Genomic DNA, 23,618 nt, shown 5'->3' on the forward strand with positions numbered 1-23,618 from the left:
TTCTTCTCGTAATTAAGTGCAAGCAAACCAAAATATTGAACCTGATACCTGACTAAAAAGGGAAACTACAGAAGGTTTAGTCCTTGGAAGCAATCCAGTAAGGGGCTATGTAAGACTGCAAGTGTGACTTATTTTGTGAACTTGTAAGGTAAACATTATAAGGAAGAATTTTGGTTTTCCAGCTCAACCAGCCTTGTTCAGTCTGAATTAACTAAATGAATACCTACCTGTTTAATATTTAATTTGACAGAGGAAAAAAAGTAATAGATGCTGAATTCATAGCTTAGAGGTTCATCTCGTTTTGGCAAGCAGAACATGATGATACCTACCCCCCCTTCAGTGGAGTGCCTCTGTAGGGAGGTGAGAGACAGGCTGAGTTAAGCAATACTGTTTGAAGGGTGGAGAGACACTAAGGGTGAGACAGAAGAGCTGCAGTGAGAACTAGGGTTTATGACAGTAGGACCTATAAATGTCTTTCCTAAGGACCTACTGCCGTCTGACAGAATGATTGCTTGGCTAGCAACTGTATGTAGCCTTGTCAGCTCACGTACCTGGAAAACAGGACCTACTGTGACCAGCACGTGGGAGCAGTTGCCTCTTTCCATTGCGTTATCTCTGATAAGGAGATTTTTAAATCACTTTACAAAATGGTTCAGCCTTGCAGCTCACAGTTGTCCCTGCTCAAGTTAGCAGTCCTCTGAAAGGTGTGAAACTTTTATGACTTGGGAAAACCATACACATGCTAAAAGAGAACACTAGTGTTATGTGTGTGTGTGTGCGTGTGCTTTTTTTTTTTAAAAATACTTCATAGCTCTAGCTCCATAGTGCAGCAATGTTCCATCTGTAAGTACTGTATTCCTGATCAAGATTTGCACTTTTTTTTTTACTTAATTTATTTAATCTGGTAGTGTTTCTTTCCTTATGCTTTGATTTTTTTTTTTTTAATTTTTTTGTGGTAGAAAACAATATAAGAGTAAGAGGATTATTTAGCTCATTGAAATCAGCCACACTGAAGTAGTGCCAATATTTCAGGCTTATAATGCTGTTCAGAACAGCTGAAACAAATAAACGAGCAGTTAAGTCTTGTTGCTGTGCAGGTGCTTGGTTTATAGTTTCATAAGTAAGAATGCAAAGAGCATTTGCTAACAGCTGCTGAATTTCTGTCTGTGTTGCAATCCCTATTATGTTTGTGTAGTAAGGAAGAAGTGTTGTATCTGCCCCTCCACCCTTTTTGCTCTAAAAAAAAAACCTTAAATTTCTGTCTTATACACTTCTATTTAAGCTATGTTAATGAAGAAGCTAGGGTTATGTTCAGAAAGTTTAAAAAAAAAAAAAAAAACTCATTCTCATGTGCTTCATGTGCTAGTGGAGGAGTTACTCTACAACTGTTTGAAGACTTGTTTCAACTGTTCCTCTTGCCTGTGTAGTCTTGCATGTTCATTCCTATGCAGTCTAAATGGCTTCTGGTTTAGCCAGGGATGACAACTACTTCTTTCATGTGTTTTCTTGCACTCAGTTTCATTCTTCATTCAAATGTCCCTATAGCTTTACCATCGCTCATTTCTTAAATTGTTATGTGATCGTTTTGGTAGCTCTCTCCTGCTAGAGTCCTGAAAAGCACTGCTAATGATTCCAGGAACGTTGATCACTGCCACTCATTCCAGATCAGAGAATCTGCCCTACTTGAACTTGTTTCACTGCCCATGCTGGCCTGAAGCACCCAGCCAGTTGGGATGCACCACTTGTGTGCTCCCCTCACCTATGATCCTGCTCCTCTCAGCTGGGTATCTGATAGCGCGTGTAAGGAACCGAAGGCAAAGTACAAATCCACATGGTACTAAAAGGGGGGGGGGGAAAGGAAGTTTAAGGTAGGGTCCTTATTGTCTTCTGTAAGTGTACACCACAGTGCTCTGCCTTATTTTTTTGTTGCATGCAAAGCAGGGGTTCAGAGAAAGCAGCAGGACAGTTCACTGTCTTCCTAATTACAGTATCTGAAGACGTAGAATAGCAGGAGTTACAAATGTTTCTTCCACTTACTGCTGCAGTACTGACAGTTTTACTGAGACAACTCTGAGTAAATGCAGGCTTACAACTGTTCTGTGACAGGAACAAGCACCTGAATATCTTAGGGAAAGATTAGCTGACGTTTAATGAGATTTCTAAGTGGCAAAGTGAAAGGGGCAAAAAAAAAAAAAAAAAAACCCAGCTTTTCCCCCTTACCTTAACAACTTCAGCAAACAGGGACAGTCTGACCACTCAAGTTTCAGCTGTGCTCAGTCTAAGCCTGGGTAGTCAGGTTTCTTTCTCTTCTTATTATAGTCTTTCTTCCTCTGATGAACAAGTTTTGTAAAGAATAACGAAAGCTAAAGACCAGAAACAGCATCATACATCTAACACACTCTGTAAACTGCTGTTCTTGGTAGATGTAGCTGCACACATTAACACAGTCTAATAAACAATTCAAATATTTATTTGAAAATTGTTAACAATACAAAATCAGTATGGGAAGACTGGACCTACTCAGTAATAGTAAGCCAGTATTTCTGTAGGTTTTTTTTTTTTTTGGAGACTTTACATAGTACTGCTGTCATGGATACAAAAAAGCACACGGTAAGCATGCCAATTACAAGTTTACAAGTGCTAATAACTTTTATGAGAGTAAGGGGCCATGAAAGAAAGTTCTGGTATAAAGTGCTTGAAATATAAAACTGTATTTTTAAGCTTTGTTTTGTATATATACACCAAATTCTTTAGCAACACAAGTATTTGGTAGTGATATTTTCCTTGCAAGGCACGCTCAACCCTGTTGGACCTGAAACCAGGTTGGGTAGCTTTGTTTTGGCTTGCAGGCATATGTAATGTCTGTGCTACTCTTGTCCTTTTCTGCAGAATGCTATTTCAAGACTTCACAACACCCTGAATTTCATATCACTATTTAAGATAGCTGAATTAGTCTATCTGTGGGTGCAAAGGCAGCCAGCATCCTGTCCAAGCTGCTGAGAAGTGACTTCACAGAAGTTAAAACAAATGGTAGCCCTCAGGGTGGAAAGCTATTTTATTCTGAGGCTTCTGAAAAGGCTGTATGTTTATGCAGAGGCACAGGGAAGTCAGCTTTGGGCCTCAGCCTCAGTGTCCCTTACCAATTTATCAACTGACTTTGTTTTCTTAGTAGGAAGCAAACAAGATATTAAAATCAAGTGCCAAATTTCAGGTAAACTAAAAATTCATTTAAAAATAAAAATAAAACTCCAAAGTAACAGAGCATTAAGTGCATGCTTTCTCATCTAAATTATTTTTCCTGTCTGGAACATCTGAAGGCAGGCTGATGGTAATCACCGGTACAAAGCTGACTGGATCCAGGAGAAGGATACCTCTGAAAAATAAGATTAGGTAGTGTAAGAAAATATACCAAACTATTATTTGTTCCAAAAACTAGATTAAGTTTGGGGAGTTTAAGTACTTTCTCCAAAAATACCTATTTTCATTAAGACAGAATGAAAACCTGATGGAATCTGGTTCCAACACACATTACCTGTGACTTCAGGCAGTTTCTTTGACCCATTTTCTCCATCTAAAGTATCAGTAGTGTTGGTGCTATGCTCAATTCCATAGTAGTTTAAAATTTTCTGCCATCAGAGCTGCTTTGACAGGCTCTTACACCTATTTTCTATGATTAGTTAAAGCTTCTATTTTGATCAGTTTACTGTAGAACTCGCTTAAGACTTGGAATGAGGTCCTAACTCTCATCTGAGACCAGGTCCTCCACTTAATGAGACCTTCCACTCATTCCTGTCAGTTTAAAAATCAAGAATTAAATCTTTACCACTTCTTACAAGACCACTTTATACAGAAGGCAGAAAAGGACTGGTGAGGAGAAGAAAGTCTTCCAGCATTATAGTTTCTTGGAAAGCTCTGACAAGCCCCATGTTCTCTGATTAGAAAAGAAATTACTGCGGTCTGTTTTCTGTCCTTATTACTGACCTCTGCCATGGATAGTTTCTATCACACACTGTGCTGAACAATTTGATTATCCGGATTAGGATTTTTCTCTTCTAGGTCTACTTAGTTCAGAGGTTCACAAAAGGCAGCATGAAGTTGCTTATTGTTGTGGAAGGGCAGTTGGTACAAACTGGTTCTTCGCTTTTTCCTACTCTAATCAGTTAGTTACCAAAAGTACTCCAAGCTGCCTGTATGCTTTGTGAGGTGGCATGAGGAAGCATGATGAATGTTTTGGTACTAGTTTCCAACCTTCCCAGTTTACCAACCCTCTATTTTCCTTGCTTCATCTGAAGCACTAGGGCCACTCTCGCTCCTTGGGAGGCCACACAAATAAGGCACAGCTGGTCAGTCACATTTGAAGACATCAGCTGTGCCTGTTACGGCTGATGAAGCACTCTTCACTGTCAGTCATTTCTCCTGAAGGAGCATGCATTAGCTCTTCCATTAGCTGCTTAAAAAATGAACAGGCTTCCCCTTTCCAGCACTAAAACTATATACTGATTCCAAGAGGCAGTTACTGATTCATCCTTCCGCTCCTTGTTTTGACAACTTGCATGCTCTGAAAAATACTAGTGCTGCTGGTAGCAGCATACCAACTGAATGAATGAAGCTGTCTGCAGTCAACTTTATGACCTTTTGCTGCCAGTTGTAGCACCAGTTGCTATGTCTTCTAACCTGCCTTTACAGATAGCTCCTACCTGGAGAATTCACATATAATTCCCATTGGCTTTTGCAAAGCCAAATGCAAGGCCCTTCATGACTACTGTGATGACACCACTAGACAGCATGAAGAAATCTAGAATTGCTGTTTAGTGCTAGCTTCTACTCTCCTCTCTGCTCTTCTGTACAACCTTTCTCCAGGTTGGCAGTATTCTAAGCTGGTGCTATGTTAGTGGCTTCTCAAATCATAGCCCTCAGAAGACTTGATGAAATTTGAAGCGCAACAGCCCTAAAAAACTTCCAGTGACAGATTTGCCCCTTTTCCTCTGAAACTTCTATTATGTCATGCGGTCACTTAGAATGGAAAGTTACTGGCAGCCTTTTTACTGGATTGTAGCCACCATCTTCCCACAGAATTAGGCTGCCTCTAAGTTAAAAGATTTCTTAATTAATGTTTTGCCTTTATTGGAGGAAACCAGCGAAAGTTACTCACCTGTGTTCGCACGAAGGGAAAATCACCTTTAAGACTTTCAGAATAAGAGATGCCCCAACAACTCCGACCACAATGACCTCCATCAGATTAAAGAATATAGGGAAAGACCGAAACCAGAATCTGCACAACCCTTTTCTCAAGTCTTCTACCCACTGGCACATCACCTACAAGCAAACAGGAAAGAAAAACAAGATAGGTTACAAAACATAGCAAGTGCAATTTTTGTAGCTATGGGTGAAATGTATTATGTGGTAGTAGAGTGACTTGTGTACGTGCGTGCGTGTGTATATAGGTGCACAAAAGCAAGACAGAATTGATTAGTGACTCAAACATGTTTCCTCATTGAAGTCTGGGACATATGAAAGGTTAATTTTTGCAGAAGTGACTCATCCTGGAAGAGGTACCTGAAAGGAAAGGCCACTTGGGAAATAAACGACACATGAACAGAGCACGTGAGGGCTGTATTTGGCCCAGGTTTAGAGCAGCTGCAATGCCATGGGATCCATGCCTGTCCAGCACAGGCTACAAGGGTAGCATATTCTCTAGCCCATCTGGAACTTTCCCCACACTGTTTTGCCCATTCTGTCTCAGCCTTAGTTTATAATGTGTTTCTTGCAGCTACAAACAGGGGCGTGGATCCTATCCCTACCCCATCTGGAACTGTAACTTCTCAAGCTGCTACTGTGTTTCTTACCGTGCCAGACCAATGGCCCATCTCCCAGAGTGGCAAGCATTTCATATCTCCAACAAAAGTCACGAAAAACTGCTGTAATTTCAAACTGAACAGAACTTAAAACTGTCATAAATACTTAGCTTGATATGATTTAAATATCACAACTTGCTCTCATGAAGTATTTGTGAGGTCAGGCCATGACAGGATTTAGCCAGCCACTCGTTTCCTCTCTGAGTACAAAAGCAATTTCTTACTCTTAAAAGAGTGGTTTAGGAAGTTGTTTTAAAGTTTGCTAGCCCCTATCTGTAAAAGTCTGTTCTTCTTAATGACCTACTACAGGCATTTCTTAGACTTCTGCAGAAATCAGTCACTGTCAGATATCTTACACAATAGAAAATCCTGGGCTTTATTAAATACAAAGCTGCAAAACAGCAGTCTGAGAAGTCACAACATTAGGTTAAGTAGAAATGAGAAGTCTCTCTTCAAGAAATAAGTTACTATATGCTATGTTGCTTTTTCCAAATTATAAATAAAGGCCTGAAGATGAAGTGCTAGGAATTTATGCATGTTTTTACCATCTTCAAGCGGATATTGTGTTTGATCTTTCCATCAGAAAAACCCACTATCTGAATCTTAACAATGCTATTTCTGCTTGTTTTGTCTGTAAACATCCACGAAGGGGAAAATCTAGTATTTGCACTTGTTTCTGTAGACAACACAAGGAACAGTGGGAAGAAAGTCTATTCTCTCAAACTGTAATATTGATTAACATTCTTTTTTTTTCAACAGTATTTTCCTATAATTTTTCCTCCTAGAAATGTCACCAAGTCATATACATTTTCATCCCTGGGGAGAGGTACATGCCAAAAATTAAAAGCAAAACAGAACAAAACAACTACCTTATAAGAAGATGGAGGTTCTATCCTAAGAGGGGTCTCTGGTAACTTGCCAGGTAATGTCTCTTCATCTACTGTCGTTTCTACTTGCTGGATAAGATACTGACTGGTAGTTTGCAGTGGATCTTGAATATCTGAAGAAGAAAAGCTAGATTAAGTGGGTTTTCTTCCTTTTTATTTGACTCACTATTCATGATAATTCAACTAATGCTAACACAGAGTGGAAACAAAAAAAGGAAATGCTGCATTTCTATATTTATGGTAGTTATTGTAAGTTTACAGTGAGAATACAGAAGGCTGACATTTTTATTTGACTTCAGTAGTGAACTCGGTAAGAAGCAGAAGCAGTGTTATGGTGCAGACTTCAGCTATGCCTTTAGTAGTAAATTTCAGCTGTTATCAGATTAAAAAGTGAGAAACTTGACCAAAATTTCTCCTATGAAATCCTTGAGAATTTTTGATTAACCAAACTAAAATAAGACAGAGGCATCCAATAACTTTGCTTGCTTTTAAGGTATTGAAGTTTATTGAATGTAAAACTATTCTCTGGTTTGGAAGTGACCCAGACAGGTATTTCCTCTCTAGTTTTCACTTTCAGTTTCAGGAAAAATGGAGAGTTTTAGAGAAATTTCCATCATAGCACAGAGAAAGAAATTATTCACGTGAGACGTCTAGGTGGCACGTTTACAAGTATCAAGTACTTCAGAGGAGATTAGATTTGTAACCAAAACAAGACAAGTAAAACCTAGAATGTACAAGAGTGTAATTTAGGTATAACAAATACGTTTCTGTTCTTGAAGAAACCGTTACCCTATGTAGAACATGGGAATAACAATATCTTTTTGTCCTTGTAAAGCAATATGTGAACTACGGTTAAAAATAGTATGTAACAGATAAGAGACCTACCTTTTCCTAAGAGGTTGGGAAAGGTAAATAACATATCATTGTCCCTAGGGATGGAATACAGCATGCTTTCTTTCAAAGGGACAGTGTAGTTTGAATGCCTGAGTACTCTCAGCTCCTTTACTAAAATATCTATTTCAGTTACTTCTTCTTGCTGAATCTGCGAGAGATGCAAACATGTTAATATTTGCAAGTTTACTTAAACGTGAAGTTGGCTGGCATAGAAAAACAGTGCATCACAGAAAATTCCAAGCCATTAAGATTTACAGACATATAGACATTACTAACATGAATTTATTATTTTCTGTTTTTACTTAACATGTTTCTACAGACTGTATCACATTAGAACATATGCTGAACAGACTGGTCTCCCTCCCTGCAAAAACAGGTGGCATTCAATCCACAGGCTTTCACCTGCATCTTATACAGCTCGTTATGATCAGGGAGGCATGTTAGGGCAAGGAAAACTCAAGTAGGTGAGTAATAAGGATGTAGGAAAAGGGCACATGCAAATGTTTAGTGTATTGCTGAAACAAGACTAATACTTCTGCTTTTGTAGTAATGTTGCTTTTTCAACATCCCAGAAAAATTCTACTGGGATCGCTCATTGTTCCATTTGGTTTCTTAGGTTAAACTTGTATTCCTTTTCTTTAAAGTTGTATTATTCAAAGCAGGCAGCATTAAAGTATAGTTTCCTCCTCCTCTTCCAAGTGATGCATTGGACACACTTCATTTGATAATCGCTACAAGCATAGCTTATATAGGAAACATTCTGCCCAACTACTAACAACATCAATAACTGCTCTGTAAGGCCAAGAACTAACAGAAATCCAAAGTGTGTGTGACCAAGATTAGAACTACAACATAGAACTGTAACAACAAAACAAGAATGCAGCATGTGATAAAAGTTACAGTCTCAATCGTGCTTTCAGAGAAATAGGCCCTCTCATTTTGGTTTTAATACACACAAGAGCGATGCAATAAAACAGATGACTGTTAGCGTCAGCTGATAACTAGTGACAAAGAAAGTTTCTGATCTAAAGGAACAATTTAACATACAGGCATTAGCTTTCTAGTTGTTCTTACCAGCTCCCTATCAAAACCTGAAAAATGTTTTGTTGTTTAGTTTGATATCTGAAATAATAGAATGCTATTGTATAAGAACTGAACTAAAACGGGACATTTAGGCCTCTAAACTGTGGGATAAACACATCATTAGAAAAGCTTCACATCTCTCAGTGAGATCATCATCTCCATTAACAGAGTCAAACTTGAACATGATGTAGATCTCTAACAAACATTACATGCTGATCATGCAATTAAGGATCAATGGTATTATCAGCATTCTACCATTAAAAAAAACCCAGCAGAGTATAACCCAGCTTCAAAAAAACCAGGCCTCATGCAAGATGTAGATATGCACTTAAAAAAAAAAAAAAGAAAGGAAAAAAAGAAAACCAACATTTTTGCTCGTTGCAGCAGCTATATCTTCCTACTCTTCACTAAACCTCTCGGGTTTAAAAAATAACTATAGCTTTTAGGTGATTTTGAGAACTCAGTGCTACACACTTTCAATCTCAATTACATTGTAACTATGAACAACTAGAATTTCTTTTATTTTTGCTGTTCATCTCAATATGGTCAACATCAAGATTTTTATTCAAATTAATTAATTAGTTTACTTACAAAATATTTACTTGACATAGTCTTTCATAATGAGCCCACCTGCCTTAAGAGTTTGCTGTTGCAACCTGCTCTCCATGCTACATGCTTGTTAGACTGGAGTAAATGACATGGTGAAACCTCAAAACTCAGAATCAGCACACACCCCTCCTAGTAACTTTATGAATTATGTGGTAGATGAGCAAATTGGCATGTGAGCTCAATTCTCCTTCCATAAATGCATGCTTTGAAAGAGCATGCAACAGAATTAACAGTATTCTTGGAAAATGATCCAACTCCTACCTATTAAAATAAGAACAGAAGCACTATGTTTCTAATAAGAGAAATTAAAACCTGAAGACTCTTCACAAAACACCCCAGCTGCTATACAGGTGACTTAGCTTGGTACTGAGCTCCCTCAGTACTGGGCCAGCTAGCATTAGATTATATACATCTTGTTCTCACCACCACTGTATGCATGTAAACATTGTAATCTTCGGTAACTGTTTGCCTCTCCTAAATCCAAAACAAGCAGAGTGTTATTTTTTACCTGATTTCCATCAATTTCTGTCACTTCTTCCTGAATGACAATCAGCTGCACATCAGAACTGGATGCCAAAGGCCACTCATGAACCATGATGCGAACACGGACAGTTCCCAGGCGCTGCTGATCTGGCAAATTATCCAAGCTTCCATTCTCCACTGTTAACACATAATGCCACGGTTTTCAAAGAGAAACCATCCCATCCAGAAAGCAGTACCACACAACCACATTCTCCATGGGGCAAACAGCTGCAACTGTGACATACCGTACAGGTGTCTTTGCACACAGACCTTCTGAGTGGAAAAGTCATTACATTACATTGCAGCTACAAAGGGACAGTAGCATCAAACCGGAGATGCCCTAACAGCTGTACGAAAGTCTGTTCTATGCTGATGTCCTTCACATTTCCAGTAATTGCTATTATAGACAGTAGTAATCTGAGTAACTCTAAGATAAAACAGATTTTTACCAATATATCACTGGATCACAGTCAGAGCAGATCTCATATGATATGACACTGTGGACAACAGCAGCACTAAAGGATCCCCAAAACTAAGGGAGTTTTACAAGCAGTGTTGCACCCTTGACTCTGAGATTTGCATTTGAGCACTCTAAGTGGCACTCTTTGCCACTTTGTTATTACTATATTCTCAATTTAGTTGTCCAAAGGAGTTCATAAGGGTAATGCCACAGCCCAGCCAGCCAGCTGTGTAAACATCTTCATTCACAAAACATCTTTCTTCCTTTCAACACAGAAGACAACAACCTAGAAAACTGTTCTTCTCAAGATATTTGCTTAACCTGAATCACATTTTCCTTCAAGCGATTTTAAAGAAACCTGCTGCTCTGGGTTCCAATGCTTCTAGCTGTAATAGACAGCTCTTACACTAGGCTCAAGATGAGTGACAATTCCCTCATACATGTTTTTTTCTGGGCACTCCCCACCCCCATTGCGTTCACATGTGCCTACGACACCTCAAACGCTCTTCCTAACCCAAAACCTTCAGCTATTTCAACAACCTCATCTTCCACAAGTACACAGACACCTGCCTTTCTACCCTCTTTTTTTTCCTGCATAAACTTAGTATCTTTTTCCTAAATAAATACCGTGCCTCTGCTACAGGCGAGGGCATGCTGGAACTAAAGTGGCTCATGCTGCAGAAGTGCAACAGTGGAGGTCACAGAAATCTATTCAACATGCACATTGCAAGGCACACAAATTGCGACCGAGTTGGCCACTGTTTGTAAGCCACTGGTGCTGTGTGTCGCGCCTACCGCGAAGCCCAAGACACTCAGTGCAGGGAATGTTTGACTTGTGTCTTTCAGTTACATGGCAACACCCCAACATGTTTGTTTGTGTTAAGCTACGGCCTCTTTCTTCATTAAGCTATTCTGCCTTTTTTTTAAAAACATAGACAAATACTTTTGTGCACTATTTAGCAATACCTTCCATTGTGAAAATAAGTGGCGGAAGGAGGGAAAGAGGAACCATTCCCATAGGTCTGAGCCACAGCACTAATCTGGTTGCTGAATGTCTTCTGACTTACAGCAGCAAGTATACATTAAAGGGCTGAAGCCTAAAAGATGCAAAGCAGTGTAAGCTCCCTGTGTCCCAGCCCTCCCCACGTGCCAGGCGACTCAAAATCACTGCGACGTTCAATAGGAGCTGAGGACACTCACCCTTCCAAGAGAGCCTTGAGTGAGGATATAGGTGCCAGGAACAGTGTGACAGCAATGTCAAGACAATACCAATTAGGAAAGCCTGGTCTCTATTCTAATGTTCAAGAGCATGAATGTTTGGCCCAGTTTTGATTTTACATAACAGATATTCAGGTGGATATTTTTCTCTGGTATAAGGGATCAGGGCACAAGTATCTCAATAGTCCTTTAGCATTTTACAAGCATTATCTGAATCTATTGTGAGGACTTAGTATAAATGTCATTTTATAGATAACCGAGGTATTGTTCAGAGAACCCAGTCATAAACATGGAGATGGAGAATTCCAGGTTCCTGGCTCCCGGGTTTGGTTTTCTCATTGTTTCAGACTCACATTCATAATTGTAGTCACTTCAAGCTACACAAGTATGATTTGGGAAATTAACAGGAACAATATTAAGAGTGTTCAGCCTCTCTCAGAATTAGTCGATAAAATCATATCTGTTTTACCTGGAGTCAATTACCTTGTAGGTAAATGACGTTTTGCCATTTTTCTCTATCCTGTGGTGAAAAAAACAAAGATAGGAACAAAAGGAACATAACTATCCCAGACGAAAAGAAATGAATTACTGCCCTCCCACCCCAGAAAAAAATAGTGTCAAATTAATAATTGATCATCCTTTGGAAAGAAGCATTCAAGAGACAAGGTCATGGCTCAGAGAAGCAATTTACAAAAAGCATTAGTACTTCCTAAGTAAACGTCTGATTGTAAAGAAAGGATGATCTCAGAAACCAAGCTAGAAGACTGAGGGTGACTGATCCATCAAGAGATCATTCTACATACAAATCAAAAGTGCATAATAGCCCCTGCTTAATTAATTATACAGTATGCTCTGCATATCTCAAAAATCACAGAGCTCTCTGGTCTTTCAGAAGAAGTGCAGCATTGAATCAGGGGAAAAAACAGCGGTTTCAAAATCATTCTAGGTCATTAACCATTACAGCACACTAGCAAAACTGAAGTATTTCTGCTATAACAGTCTCTCCAGGAGAAACTTTTTTGTCCCAATAAACATAGAAATGAGATAATTAAAAGATCTTCCTAACACTAACTCATATGTCTGCTATTGAAACTCTTTTTGGATATATGCCAGCCAACCTAGGGAGACAGCCTTTAGCAGGGTGGAGTTGCATCCTTCTGTTTACATTGTCTCGCTTGTAGTACAAAACGTTCTTTTGAAAAGATAGGCAGAGCCTGGATTTCAGATTAAATCATGTACATCTAAGCATGTGAATGTGACTTAAGAACAAGGCAGTACATTTTTTCCCCTTCATTTTACTTGCAAATTTCTCCTCATTCAGCAAATGATTTGCTTCTGCGATGCTCAGTTTTGGAGAGTATAAGAACGCGTAATCATTGTCAGATTTGGTGGCTGGATAATAGGGAAGCAAAATACACAAGAAGAAAAATTGAAGAATACTCACAGATTATTGTTTGACATGTTATGTGGGTAACCCCGCTCTTCATAGGAAAATCATTTAGATATACCTGTCCATTAACATAGGTGATATTAAAAATAACCTGAAAGACAGACAAACAGAATGAACGTATGGTTCCTATGCCCCTATGCTACAATTTAGTTTGCAGAGGAACACACTTAATACTGACTGAAGCCAGACAAAATAAAGTGTTCTCATCCACACACAGAGCTTGTTTCACTGTATATTAATTCACTGAATAAATAGAAAGACTTGACAAACCTGTCCTTTGTGAAATTCTCCACTGGTTTTCAACATCAGTACATTGACTCTGATTGTTTCCTGGAAAACGACAATGAAAAGAGATGTAAAGTTTTGTAAGAAAGTGCAGAAACCGCAAGCAACTTTGACACTCTATACTGATAAGAGAGACAGCGTAAGACAATTGAGCATATTCCCATGCTATCTAGCAAACAGAAGGAGGAATATGCTTACTTCTTCCACATAAGTTTTTTGTTTCCCTTTTTTAATAAAGTAGATTGATGAGAAAGAACGACAGCTGCTTCCCCTTAAGCAAAAAGTACTTTTTTAAAATAAAGGTAAAGATAAAAGATAAAAATAAAGCAAAATGCTAAGGAAAAGGTTACACAGGGATATATACTGGAAATAAAGTCTCTCATGCTAGCTGAAACAGAACAGACTTAATACAGGATGAACTCAGATTCTCCACCTCTGTAAAGTACAAAACTATTACCTATAAGTTTGTTAAGTGCTCCAGTTAAATTGCATTTCACTTTGAAGACTTAAGACATAATGGCAGCTTACCCTAAATCAACACTCAGTTTTTTCATCTCAGCAGTAATCCTGATTCTTTTCTTGGTTATCATTCCCAAATTATGCCACGCAGGGCCCCTCCAAACCCACAGCTAACACGGATTTACTTCCTTCTTTCAAACCTTAATTGCTGTAATTTATTGTTTCTTCTATGACTGTTAGAGCAATGTCTTCCCTTTTGTCATTCTGTCCTCTCATTTCATCCTTGTAATTTCAGGGGCTCTTTGGCAGATGGGCCCTTAAATTTCACAAACCTGCCACCTCACAAAACCCATTATACAAAAAAACCTCCTTTGGATGTAGCCAAAAGTACTGATTGCCACACTGCTTTCCTGAGCCCTCTCTTCCAAAACAATGGTAAACGCTCTATTTGCCTTTTGGAAGCCTTAAGGATCCTATTCAGATTTAATTTTCCTTGGGAGGACTCTTCGCCATATTTCCAGCATCTTCTTTAGCTCTATGTGACTTTCACACCTGACAGCTGAAAAGTAAAGAAGTAACTCACGTCTTCATAGAAAGTTGAATTTGCTCAGACTTAAAAAAAAAAAAAAAAAAAAAAATCCACCCCCCCACTCCAAGGTTTCTGGGCTCGCACTTTTAGAAAATACTAAATTCTGTGGGGAAGAAAATACTTGAAATATACAGCACCCAACACAATGTAGTCCCAATTAATGAACAGAGCTCTGAAGTATACCTATAATATAAAAAATTCCTTACAATACTGGCACTGACTAGTTTACACAGGGGTAACTGAAAAACAACATCCAAATCTGATTCAGCAGGAATCAGGCTTCAGCATAGTTTAAAATCAAATATACATAATCTTTTGGTTGGAAATGACTCATCACTGATGTTTCAGCTACATATGTCAAGTCAGCTGCAAAACTCTTTGGCCATTGACACTGAAAAGGCAAATCTCTTCTCAATGCTTCTTCTAGGAAATGGGCGTTTATACTGACTTTTTGTCAAAACTTAAATCCTCGCCATTCAGAGTAAAAGAAAATTATCAGTTCAGTCAAATAACCGGAAGTCTATTACTGAAAATATAAATCAGATTAATAAAAAGATCATAGAATGCAATCCATTCTGTTATCTGTAATTTCTTCAAACCAAATCTATTCTTCTCATGTTTTAAGAATGCTATATATTTTTTAAAACATTCCCCAAATGTTTAGCTCTTTATCTAGCATTCAGAGCTGTACTTCTTTTACAGCCTCACATTGCATAACAGATTACTAAATCTTTGTGTCATGACTTCCTGGGTTTTTCTATCTACTGGGAATTCAAAAGGCCTCAAGGATGGATTTTCCAAGTAGTCTTAGTCTTCCTTCAGTTTTTAGGCTTCAAATGAAATTTGAGTTCCTTTATGCAGAAAACATTTTGGAGATGCTGAGAAAAGATTGCAAAGTAAGTGACTCACTGAAATTACAAGAAAAAGGAAGTGACTGATAGCCAATAACTACTGAAAAGAAGGATAATCCCTCCCCCTCCCTTTTTAAAAAGCAAATGCTGTGTTTGAAAATGAAGGGAAAAAATAGATTTGCTCACTATTGAGCATTAAATGTACAAACTGAACTGTATGTGATGATTTATTTTTTTAAGATCGTTTTCAATTCTATTATGACTTAGCGTCCAAAAGCACAGTCATGAATTTAGGTATACACTTAACTTGTGCCTGAAGGGCATATATGTGTTTAAGAAATTAAAATATTTCAGTGGATCACTTCCATCCTGTCAAAGTTACAGAAAATAGACCATAGCACACAGATAATTAGGCCAGCAGAGCTGATCTAACAGTTTGCTGCTCCTGCCACTAAAAGAGGCAGAATGGCTCCCTCCTCTCCCCCACATCATCCTTCCCTCTCATTTGTCCCAGCAGTCAGGGAGCCAATTTAGCTCATTAAATTGGCAGAAAAGCATTCACTTTATTGCTGATCTATTTTTCCTGTCAGTTCAACAAGCAAAGAAGGGTCAGGCAAGCACCAGACACGGTGCAAGGGAGGGGATGCAAGCATGCAGCTGTGAGGAGGGAAAAGGTCTACTCATTTTGGCAGCCACAAGCAAGACTTCCCATGTTCTGTACTGCCATAATGCCATGTCTGAATTTGTCAGGTTAGAAACATTCGCTCCTGATCAGTCACATGTTCCTGTTTTGCCTCTTCGCTAAGCAGTCTCACAAGACTGTTGCCAACCTTACTAAGAAATACTTCTGATAGAGCTCAAAGTTTTGGTGCTGTCAGATAATCAAGTTTAAATTGTTCTTGCTCCAAATATACTCAGACTGATATAAAAACATCTCAAGGACCCAAAAAATCACTAGGCTGGAAAGGACCTCAGTATATCATCTAGTCCTTCCTCTTGTCCAGAGGCAGAATCAACTATATCTGTTATTCCTGACAGACGTTCATTTAGCTTGTTCTTAAAGCTCTCCAGTGACGTTCAAAAACTTCACACTCCCCTCAACTATTTACTGTACTGCTCAACTATCTTTAATGTTAAAAAGTTTTCCTTAATACCTAACCTTCCTTGCTGCAATTTATGAACAGGTTGTTCATTACTCTTTGGAACACCTTCCTATGCAAAATAAGTGTCATCTTCAACCATTCAGTCTTCCTGATTTTATGTTAATGCTCCCAGCTCACTTAATTCCTCCTTGAAGGTCAGATTCTCACTGCTGTCTTCGCACAGCTTCCCACTGGTCTTTCCTGAAGTGCCGCACCCAAAACTCAACGGGGCTTGCTGTAACCTAAGTGCCACGGCCAATCTTCCTGACCCTACAAGCCCCATACCCAAATCTACATAAGCACAAGATACATACCAAACATACTGAAAAGCAGGGCAGGAGGGCCAGGTGAAAAATGAAGGGGCTATTACACAAGTAGGTCACATGTGGAGCGCAGAATGCCATCCCAGCTGGCTCACTTCCACCCACAGCAGAGGATGTATGATACACATCATTCCCCCTGCTAACACAACCCCACTCGGTACCCTCTTAATATCTGCTCAAGAATAAGTGCTCTAGAGCCATGCGTTGTTAATGCTTGTTACACTGGGTGGAGAACAACCTGGGCAGGCCAACAGGTTTTGTATCATGCTTTCCAGATGCCTGAACTGAAAACCATCTCTTGTTAGAGACTCAGTCATGACCCAAATACCCATTGGAACCATCTCCATCTAACCATCTTTCCACTCTAGAGGTCAAGACTCACAATCTTATGAAACTTCCATTAATTTCAACAGAGAAAATATTTCTATGCTACCAAAATAAATTCTCTACTTAGAAAAAAATAGATTTGCTTTATACATATATCTTACAGCTATATACTTCAGTACTAAGAAAAGTAAATAAGAAACCCTACATGATTTATTTTGTGTATCAAAAATATGTTAAGCCAATCCTATAGTAATGAAATCACTGGGAGCCAGACCTGGGCCCTACGCATTAATCCATACTATTGCACTGCCACGTTCTGGAGAAGCCAGAACTAAGGGTATAAAACTTACTGTTTGTATAGCTTACAATACAGTTTTGAGCATTAACAACATCATCTAAAGGTTCATCTAAATTTCATGCAGCTTTGTAATTTAAGATGTCCTAAATTCATCAATATACACTAAAAATGGCCCCATCATTCTTAATGCTATCCAAGGAAGTAGATTTCTCTCCTGAGTTTTCCTAAGATTTCCCATGCATTTTCCTAGTGCTCTAGTAATGCTCTTTACAGCTGTAATGGCCACAGTACCTGTACAGAGGAGAGCACTTCTACCACAACTTTATGACATTCTGTTCTAGGAAAGCTAGGCAATCGTAACAATAGTGTAGCAATATACTTTCCAGCATTTTTGTGAACTAATGAATTTTTGTGAACCTGAATCAAGAAGTGATGAGCATTTTCTAATCCCTTCTCACTCACCCTGTGCTACAATGGGTCCCAGAAGCCTAAATGGGGCAGTACAACCACGGTAGCAGGAGAAGAGCACGATGGAGAAAAGATGGCAGCAAGGAATACAAAACATCTGACATGATTTAAAAGGGAATATTCACTAATTCTTAAAGACTGCTCCCAAAAATGCCATACAAACAAATCTACAGAAAATGTTTCACCTAATTCTAACCTTTATGAAAAATGCTACACAAGACAAAGCTATTGGGTCTAATCATACAGGAAACTCAAATGGGTCTGTCTACAGAATTGTGGGATGGGAAAACTTTTTCCACAGGCAGCAGGTACCTGATGCAATGCACTGTACAGTTTCTACCAGTACAGCGTTACTGTTAAGTCCTAAACAACTGCATTAGTCACATAAACCCCGTCTACCAATGCAGCCACTACCAGCCAGCCCACTTAAAGCACAGCTGTTCTCTATTGATGCTCTCTGAACAAGGCTTTTTCTACACTAGAAGGCTTGTGGGAAGCGGAGCGGGCAGTACTAGGAACAGATGGCATGATGCCTTACAAGATGGCCAGCTGTACAGAGAACTGGAAGGCAGACAATTCCCTCACAGCAGTTATAGAGGCACAATTGGGATATCCTGTTTGCAATAGGAAAATATGAAGTCCAATGAACGTTGCCAAACAGATAAGAAATAGTCAAAACTAATAGCTATTTCTAAATTTGAAAAGAGATTGTGGGAAAGAGTGTTAAAACAAACAAACAAAAAACCTACCATCCAAAATCATACCACTTGAGTCTTATCTGTCATAGCACTTTCGTGGAAAGCCGGCTCCAAACTGTCTAAGGTTGTGACCTGCGCCCCTCATAATTCTTTAGTCAGACTCGAAATATAGCTGTGTTATAGGATGAGTCTTAACTGTAATCAGGCATAACTAAGTTAAGAAATAATCATGACAGCCATCCTTGACAGGGTTGCAGGAGAATAACCACGGTCCCTCACGTTTTACAAATTTTTAGTACAAAATCTTCTCTAGTAGAGGTTTGGCGTGATTAAACTGCATCACAGCCTTTAGGATAAGATAACAAAATTGAGTATTTGCTTAAGTAACTAAAGCAGAACTAGCCTTGTTAATACATGAATCTAACATAACAATGCTTTTGCTTTACTTTTCTTTCCTGAACAAGTATACTCATATTCCTTCCTTGCTTTGCAATGATTCTTAATAAAACAGTGCTTATCCTTTCCTTTGCCCTAGGTATGGTGCTAGAATTAATCACCTATACTTTCTCTCTATTAAATCATCTCATATTATGAATATTTTATCAGGCGTTTTAAAGGCAAATACTTAGTCTCACAACATCAGGAGATGGTTACATCACACTGCTTTCATTTTATCAAATATACATGGAAAGATGATGTGAAATCTTTCAAGTATAAGGTTCAGAACATGCACCAGGCTGTTCATACACAAACTGACATAAAGCTACTAAAAAAATATTTCAGCATGTCATTATTAACAAGTTTCTTTGCTGACTAAAATATATGTCACCCACTGGCATGTGTATTGAAATGGTTGAGGTAGTGAAGACTACATTTTCTGTTATGAAAGCATCCAACCTACAGAGGTTTCTTGCAGCCAGCAAATAAATAATCTGCAAACAATGTTTTCCAGACAACTAAATTACAAAGAAGTCTGGCAGGTGAGTCAACCATTAAGAAAGAAAACAGTTAAACCTATGTTATCAAGATACAAATGGAGTAAACAAACTTCATAGCACTCAATCCACTGTTCTTTTAGCCAGTTCCTATCAGCACATATTGAAAAAACGCTCTAAAACCCAAAATTTAATTCCTGACCTAGTATCAGAAAAATATGTTATTTTAATGTGAAGGTCAGCTCTCTTGTTGCATCATTCCCTACATTTTTTTTACTTTGCCTAATATTAATCAATCTGTAACCCAGTTTTACATATCCATATTTCACAAGGAGAAAGAAAAACCAAAAGACACATGCTAACGTTAAAAAAAAAAAAAAGCCCCGATTTCAAAACGGCTTATTTAAGAAATGGCAAGCATTGCACAACAACGGAGGCGTATTCACATTCCTGAGCTTAACAAAAGCGTTTCAGACTTACAAAATTACACACACGTTATTCCAGTGTTTCAAGGTTTTTCTCAATCCTTCCATTACAGTTTCTCTGTACCACCATGGCCATTAACTTGGCAGGAAACTTTATTGTCATGTACAAGCATTATAAAATGTGAAGCTATCAGTAGTATTCTGGCAGTATTATGGAATGCACAATCACGGTATCTGGTCAAAGCAAAGCTACAAACGGTGATTTTCTAAGAACAGGCAGCATCAACAAGTCTGCAGTCCCAAACTGTTCTGAGGAAAGATCATGCGCACCCCACTGCCATCCTTCGTTGAGCTTGTGGCTTCTGAAGCCAACTTGACAGCACAGAATTCCTGCTCTGCCCCTTCCCACTGCCGATGCCCTTCCATTCCTACCAGGCTACCATAAATGAGTTCATGTTCAGACATGAGCAATTCTTCTACTCAAAGCTCGCTCGACATACGCTGTTCCTTCTACATCAGAAATGATCCTGTATATACTAAAAGAAGTGCAGAAGGAAACATAAGTTGGATTTTTTTTTGAGATTAAAAAAAAAAATAAAACCATATGTTCTCTTTTTGACTCTTAAGAGCTTTTCTGTGCATTACCCATACCATTATATTATCTTACCTATGACATTACAGAGCTAAAAAGGTGTAGACACTCCCAGACTCGCAAAAACTGAGCTGATAAACCACGTAAAACAGTGCAGCACTATTGGATGATCTCAAACCCACAAACAGCATGGCCATGCGCAAATGACATTTCACCCCAGTTCCTAAGTCAGGCCCTAGTAGCACTCTACAACTGTACCTATCCTATTTCTGACCCCAAGCTGACTTGCACATAACCAGCTCAGGCATCCCTGTACCATGCTCACTCACAATTTCAGATTCAAAGATAGCACAGGCAGATGTGCCTCCACATCTTATATAACTGCCAGCTGTGATAGCTTCTACGCTAAAACCTCAACTTAATAAAGTGTGATAGTTTCTGGTTACAAGGTAAGCAAGAGTATAGATTTACATTCCATTGTTATTTTAAGCGTCTTCTTGGTAAATTCAAGATAGCATTCCCTTTCTCAGAAGGCAGTAAGCAGAGAGCCTGAGTACTTGGACATAGCTTTCTCTGCTCTCTTACACCTTAACGGGGCCTGACTTCAAGTACAGATGTACTTTTGTGGGTGTCCAAAGATCTAGATCGCTGTTCTGAAATCAGAGATCCTGATGCTAAGCCCAGCTCTCTTCAAATGTCCATAAAGAGAAGTGAAAGCCAGGAAGTAAGCCCAGAAATCCTTCTTTGCAGCACAGGATGGGCCAGCGCAGAGCCTGTAACAGTCTTTCTTGGAAAGATTTTATTTAAACAAAAAAAACTTGGGAAAGTCATAATAAATTAATTTGCACAACAAAAATTTTGTATTAGCTGGACAAGTGACTACAAACCCAACAGAGCTCTTTCCTCTTTGTGATTTCACACTTTGGGGTTCATGGTTATCATAATTAGAGGATGTATTCGTCATGATTTAAGTACAGGTATAACAAGTACCCAGTTCTCTTCTGTAATTCGAGAGGTCAAAGCTCACCACTGCCATAGCACATCTTTTTATTCTCACAGAGAACATCTCTAAATAGAACCAAAAAAATTCATTCTGCTCCTTAAAAAGCCAACCCAAATTAATTTAAAACTCATCTTATTAAGATATAGTGTAGGTAGTGAAAGGGGAAAAGAGATAGCATGACGCGTCATAATATACCAATACAGACAAAACCTGTTGTTGGTTTGAGTACAGAAATCACTAGGAGCAGATGTGGCCCTAAGGCTGCATATTTCTATATCACAGAACCATCAAGATGTGGATAGATGCACATATAAAATATAAATTAAATATATCCACATTAGATCGAAAGAACATTAACTTTTTTCCCTCCTCAACCTGTCAGATACTTACTTTAGCATATCAAACCCTACCGTAAACTATTAAAGGAGGAGGTGGAAACATTACACGCATGGTAAACTAGTTTGTGGCAGATGTGTAATTCTGACATGTAATACCTTTTCAACACATTTTACCTGGAAAGGCATTTGAACGAGGCAGCACGAGGACTGTAGGTAGAGGTAAGAGACCTTACGCTACCAAGTGCTGCAGCTGGAAAAACATCCTCATGCTCCACACACAACCCCTTCGGGGCCACCAGCTTCGCCTACTTTTCCCAGCCGCCTCAGTGTCCCTCAGAGGCGATAACCGCCTCCGCCTGCCACTTCAGCCTACGGACACGGCCAGGGCGGCCAGGCCACCGGCGCTGTCGCCGCGCAGGGGAGCCTGCCCTCGGCCACCCCCGGCACCCCGGAAGGGCCCGGCTCGCCCCTCCGGGGGGGGGGACCTGGCCCCGCCGCCCCAACCGCCGCCCCAACCGCCTCAACCGCCCGCCCCAACGGCCGCGCGCGCCCCCGGCCCCTCCCCGCGCCGGGTACCTGGCCGAGCGGCCGCGGGGTGACCGGGCCCAGCAGCCCCGCGGCGAGCGGCAGCAGCAGCGGCAACAACCACCGCCCGCGCCGCCCCAGCGCCGCCTCCATCTTGCGACCCGGGAATTAAAACAAAGTGAAACATCAACAAGCGGCCGCGGCGACAAGAGGCGGAGCCGGCGGCGGGTGCGGGGCGGGGGAAGGGAGGAAGCGAGAGGGAAGGAGGGAGCCGCGGGGGGGGGGGTCTGTGCCCGGCGGCCCCCGCCTCGGCGCCTCCTCCCGCCTCAGCTGAGGGCAAGGAGGCAGCCCCGGGCGGGCGGACCCGGCTTTTCTTTAGAAAGGGCCGCGCTCAGGAAGGGGAGTTTTGCTGTTTTGTCTGCTTCCCCTTCTTAATGGCAAAAGTTGAAGACGGATGTCAACTCTGAAGCGATTTTTTTTTTTTTGAGGGGAGGCAAAAGTGTTGTGACAGGAACGGGCAAATTTGCGGCTTCCCGTGACTGCTCGAGGAAGGCAGGTGGCGTCCAGCCCCAGGCTGCCTGTGACAGGGCGGCCGCAGGCAGCCGGGCTCCCGGTAGACAGAAATACAGAAAGGGATGAAGATGTAAACAGCTGGAGTTCCTCGGTCTAGAGAAGAGAAAGCGGAGGGAAGCTTGGTAACAGCACTCAACAAACACAAAAAGTCTCTGGCACAAAGGAAACAACTTGGACCTCCAGGTCCTTGGTAGATACCGAGATAAATAGCGCTTTCTTTATGCAGTGCGGAAGATTGAGGTTCTCTGTTTGCAAAAACCTTTGTAACGGTAAGGACGGCAAGCGTTTTAACCGCTTGTCTAGGGAGGCTGTAGTGCAACCAGGACAGGGCAAGGAACTACCTGTCCTGCTGAAGCAACCTGTAGCCCAGGTTTAGATCGTTCTGTGACTCGCACTTTGTTGATAGGGAACATACACCGTAAAAAAAGCCCAGAAAGTTAGTGTTTTATATGCTCTGTGCATTCAGGAGACACTGAAATGGTCTAAACATCTGGCACAAGCCAGAAGGCATTGCAAAATGATGCCTCAGAGGGTGATAAAATATCTTGCTACTTTTCTGCCTGAAATATTTCAGACCTGGAGAACTGTTTGGGGCTATTTATTTTGGTGTAGGGAGACAAGTGGGGTAATCTTCAAATAAACTACTTATAAAATGTTGGTGTTGTATGTTGTGCTGGTTTATGTGAAAACCTCATATATTTCATCACTAAATAGTATCAGTCGTTAGTACTATTTTAGAGATTAGAAAAAATTAAGCACAAGTTGGTCAACTAATTTGTCCATAATCACACAAGTCAGTAATGGATGAA

At 40.0% G+C, this 23,618-nt stretch overlaps 1 protein-coding gene across 1 annotated transcript; it reads right to left on the reverse strand.

Annotated features, from left to right (window-relative positions):
- Nucleotides 1–2,449: 2,449 nt before the first annotated feature.
- On the reverse strand, nucleotides 2,450–22,701 carry GINM1 (glycosylated integral membrane protein 1). Its single transcript, XM_068938774.1, has 8 exons — nucleotides 22,288–22,701; nucleotides 13,249–13,308; nucleotides 12,973–13,069; nucleotides 9,837–9,988; nucleotides 7,628–7,784; nucleotides 6,725–6,855; nucleotides 5,153–5,316; nucleotides 2,450–3,373 (listed from the first exon to the last, which is right to left on the reverse strand). The coding sequence occupies exons 1-8, from the start codon at nucleotides 22,387–22,389 to the stop codon at nucleotides 3,265–3,267; spliced, it is 972 nt and encodes a 323-aa protein (XP_068794875.1). The 5' UTR covers nucleotides 22,390–22,701; the 3' UTR covers nucleotides 2,450–3,264.
- Between the last annotated feature and the right edge of the window lie 917 nt (nucleotides 22,702–23,618).

Source organism: Struthio camelus, chromosome 3 (assembly GCF_040807025.1).
Source record: "Struthio camelus isolate bStrCam1 chromosome 3, bStrCam1.hap1, whole genome shotgun sequence".
Lineage (NCBI taxonomy): Eukaryota > Metazoa > Chordata > Aves > Struthioniformes > Struthionidae > Struthio > Struthio camelus.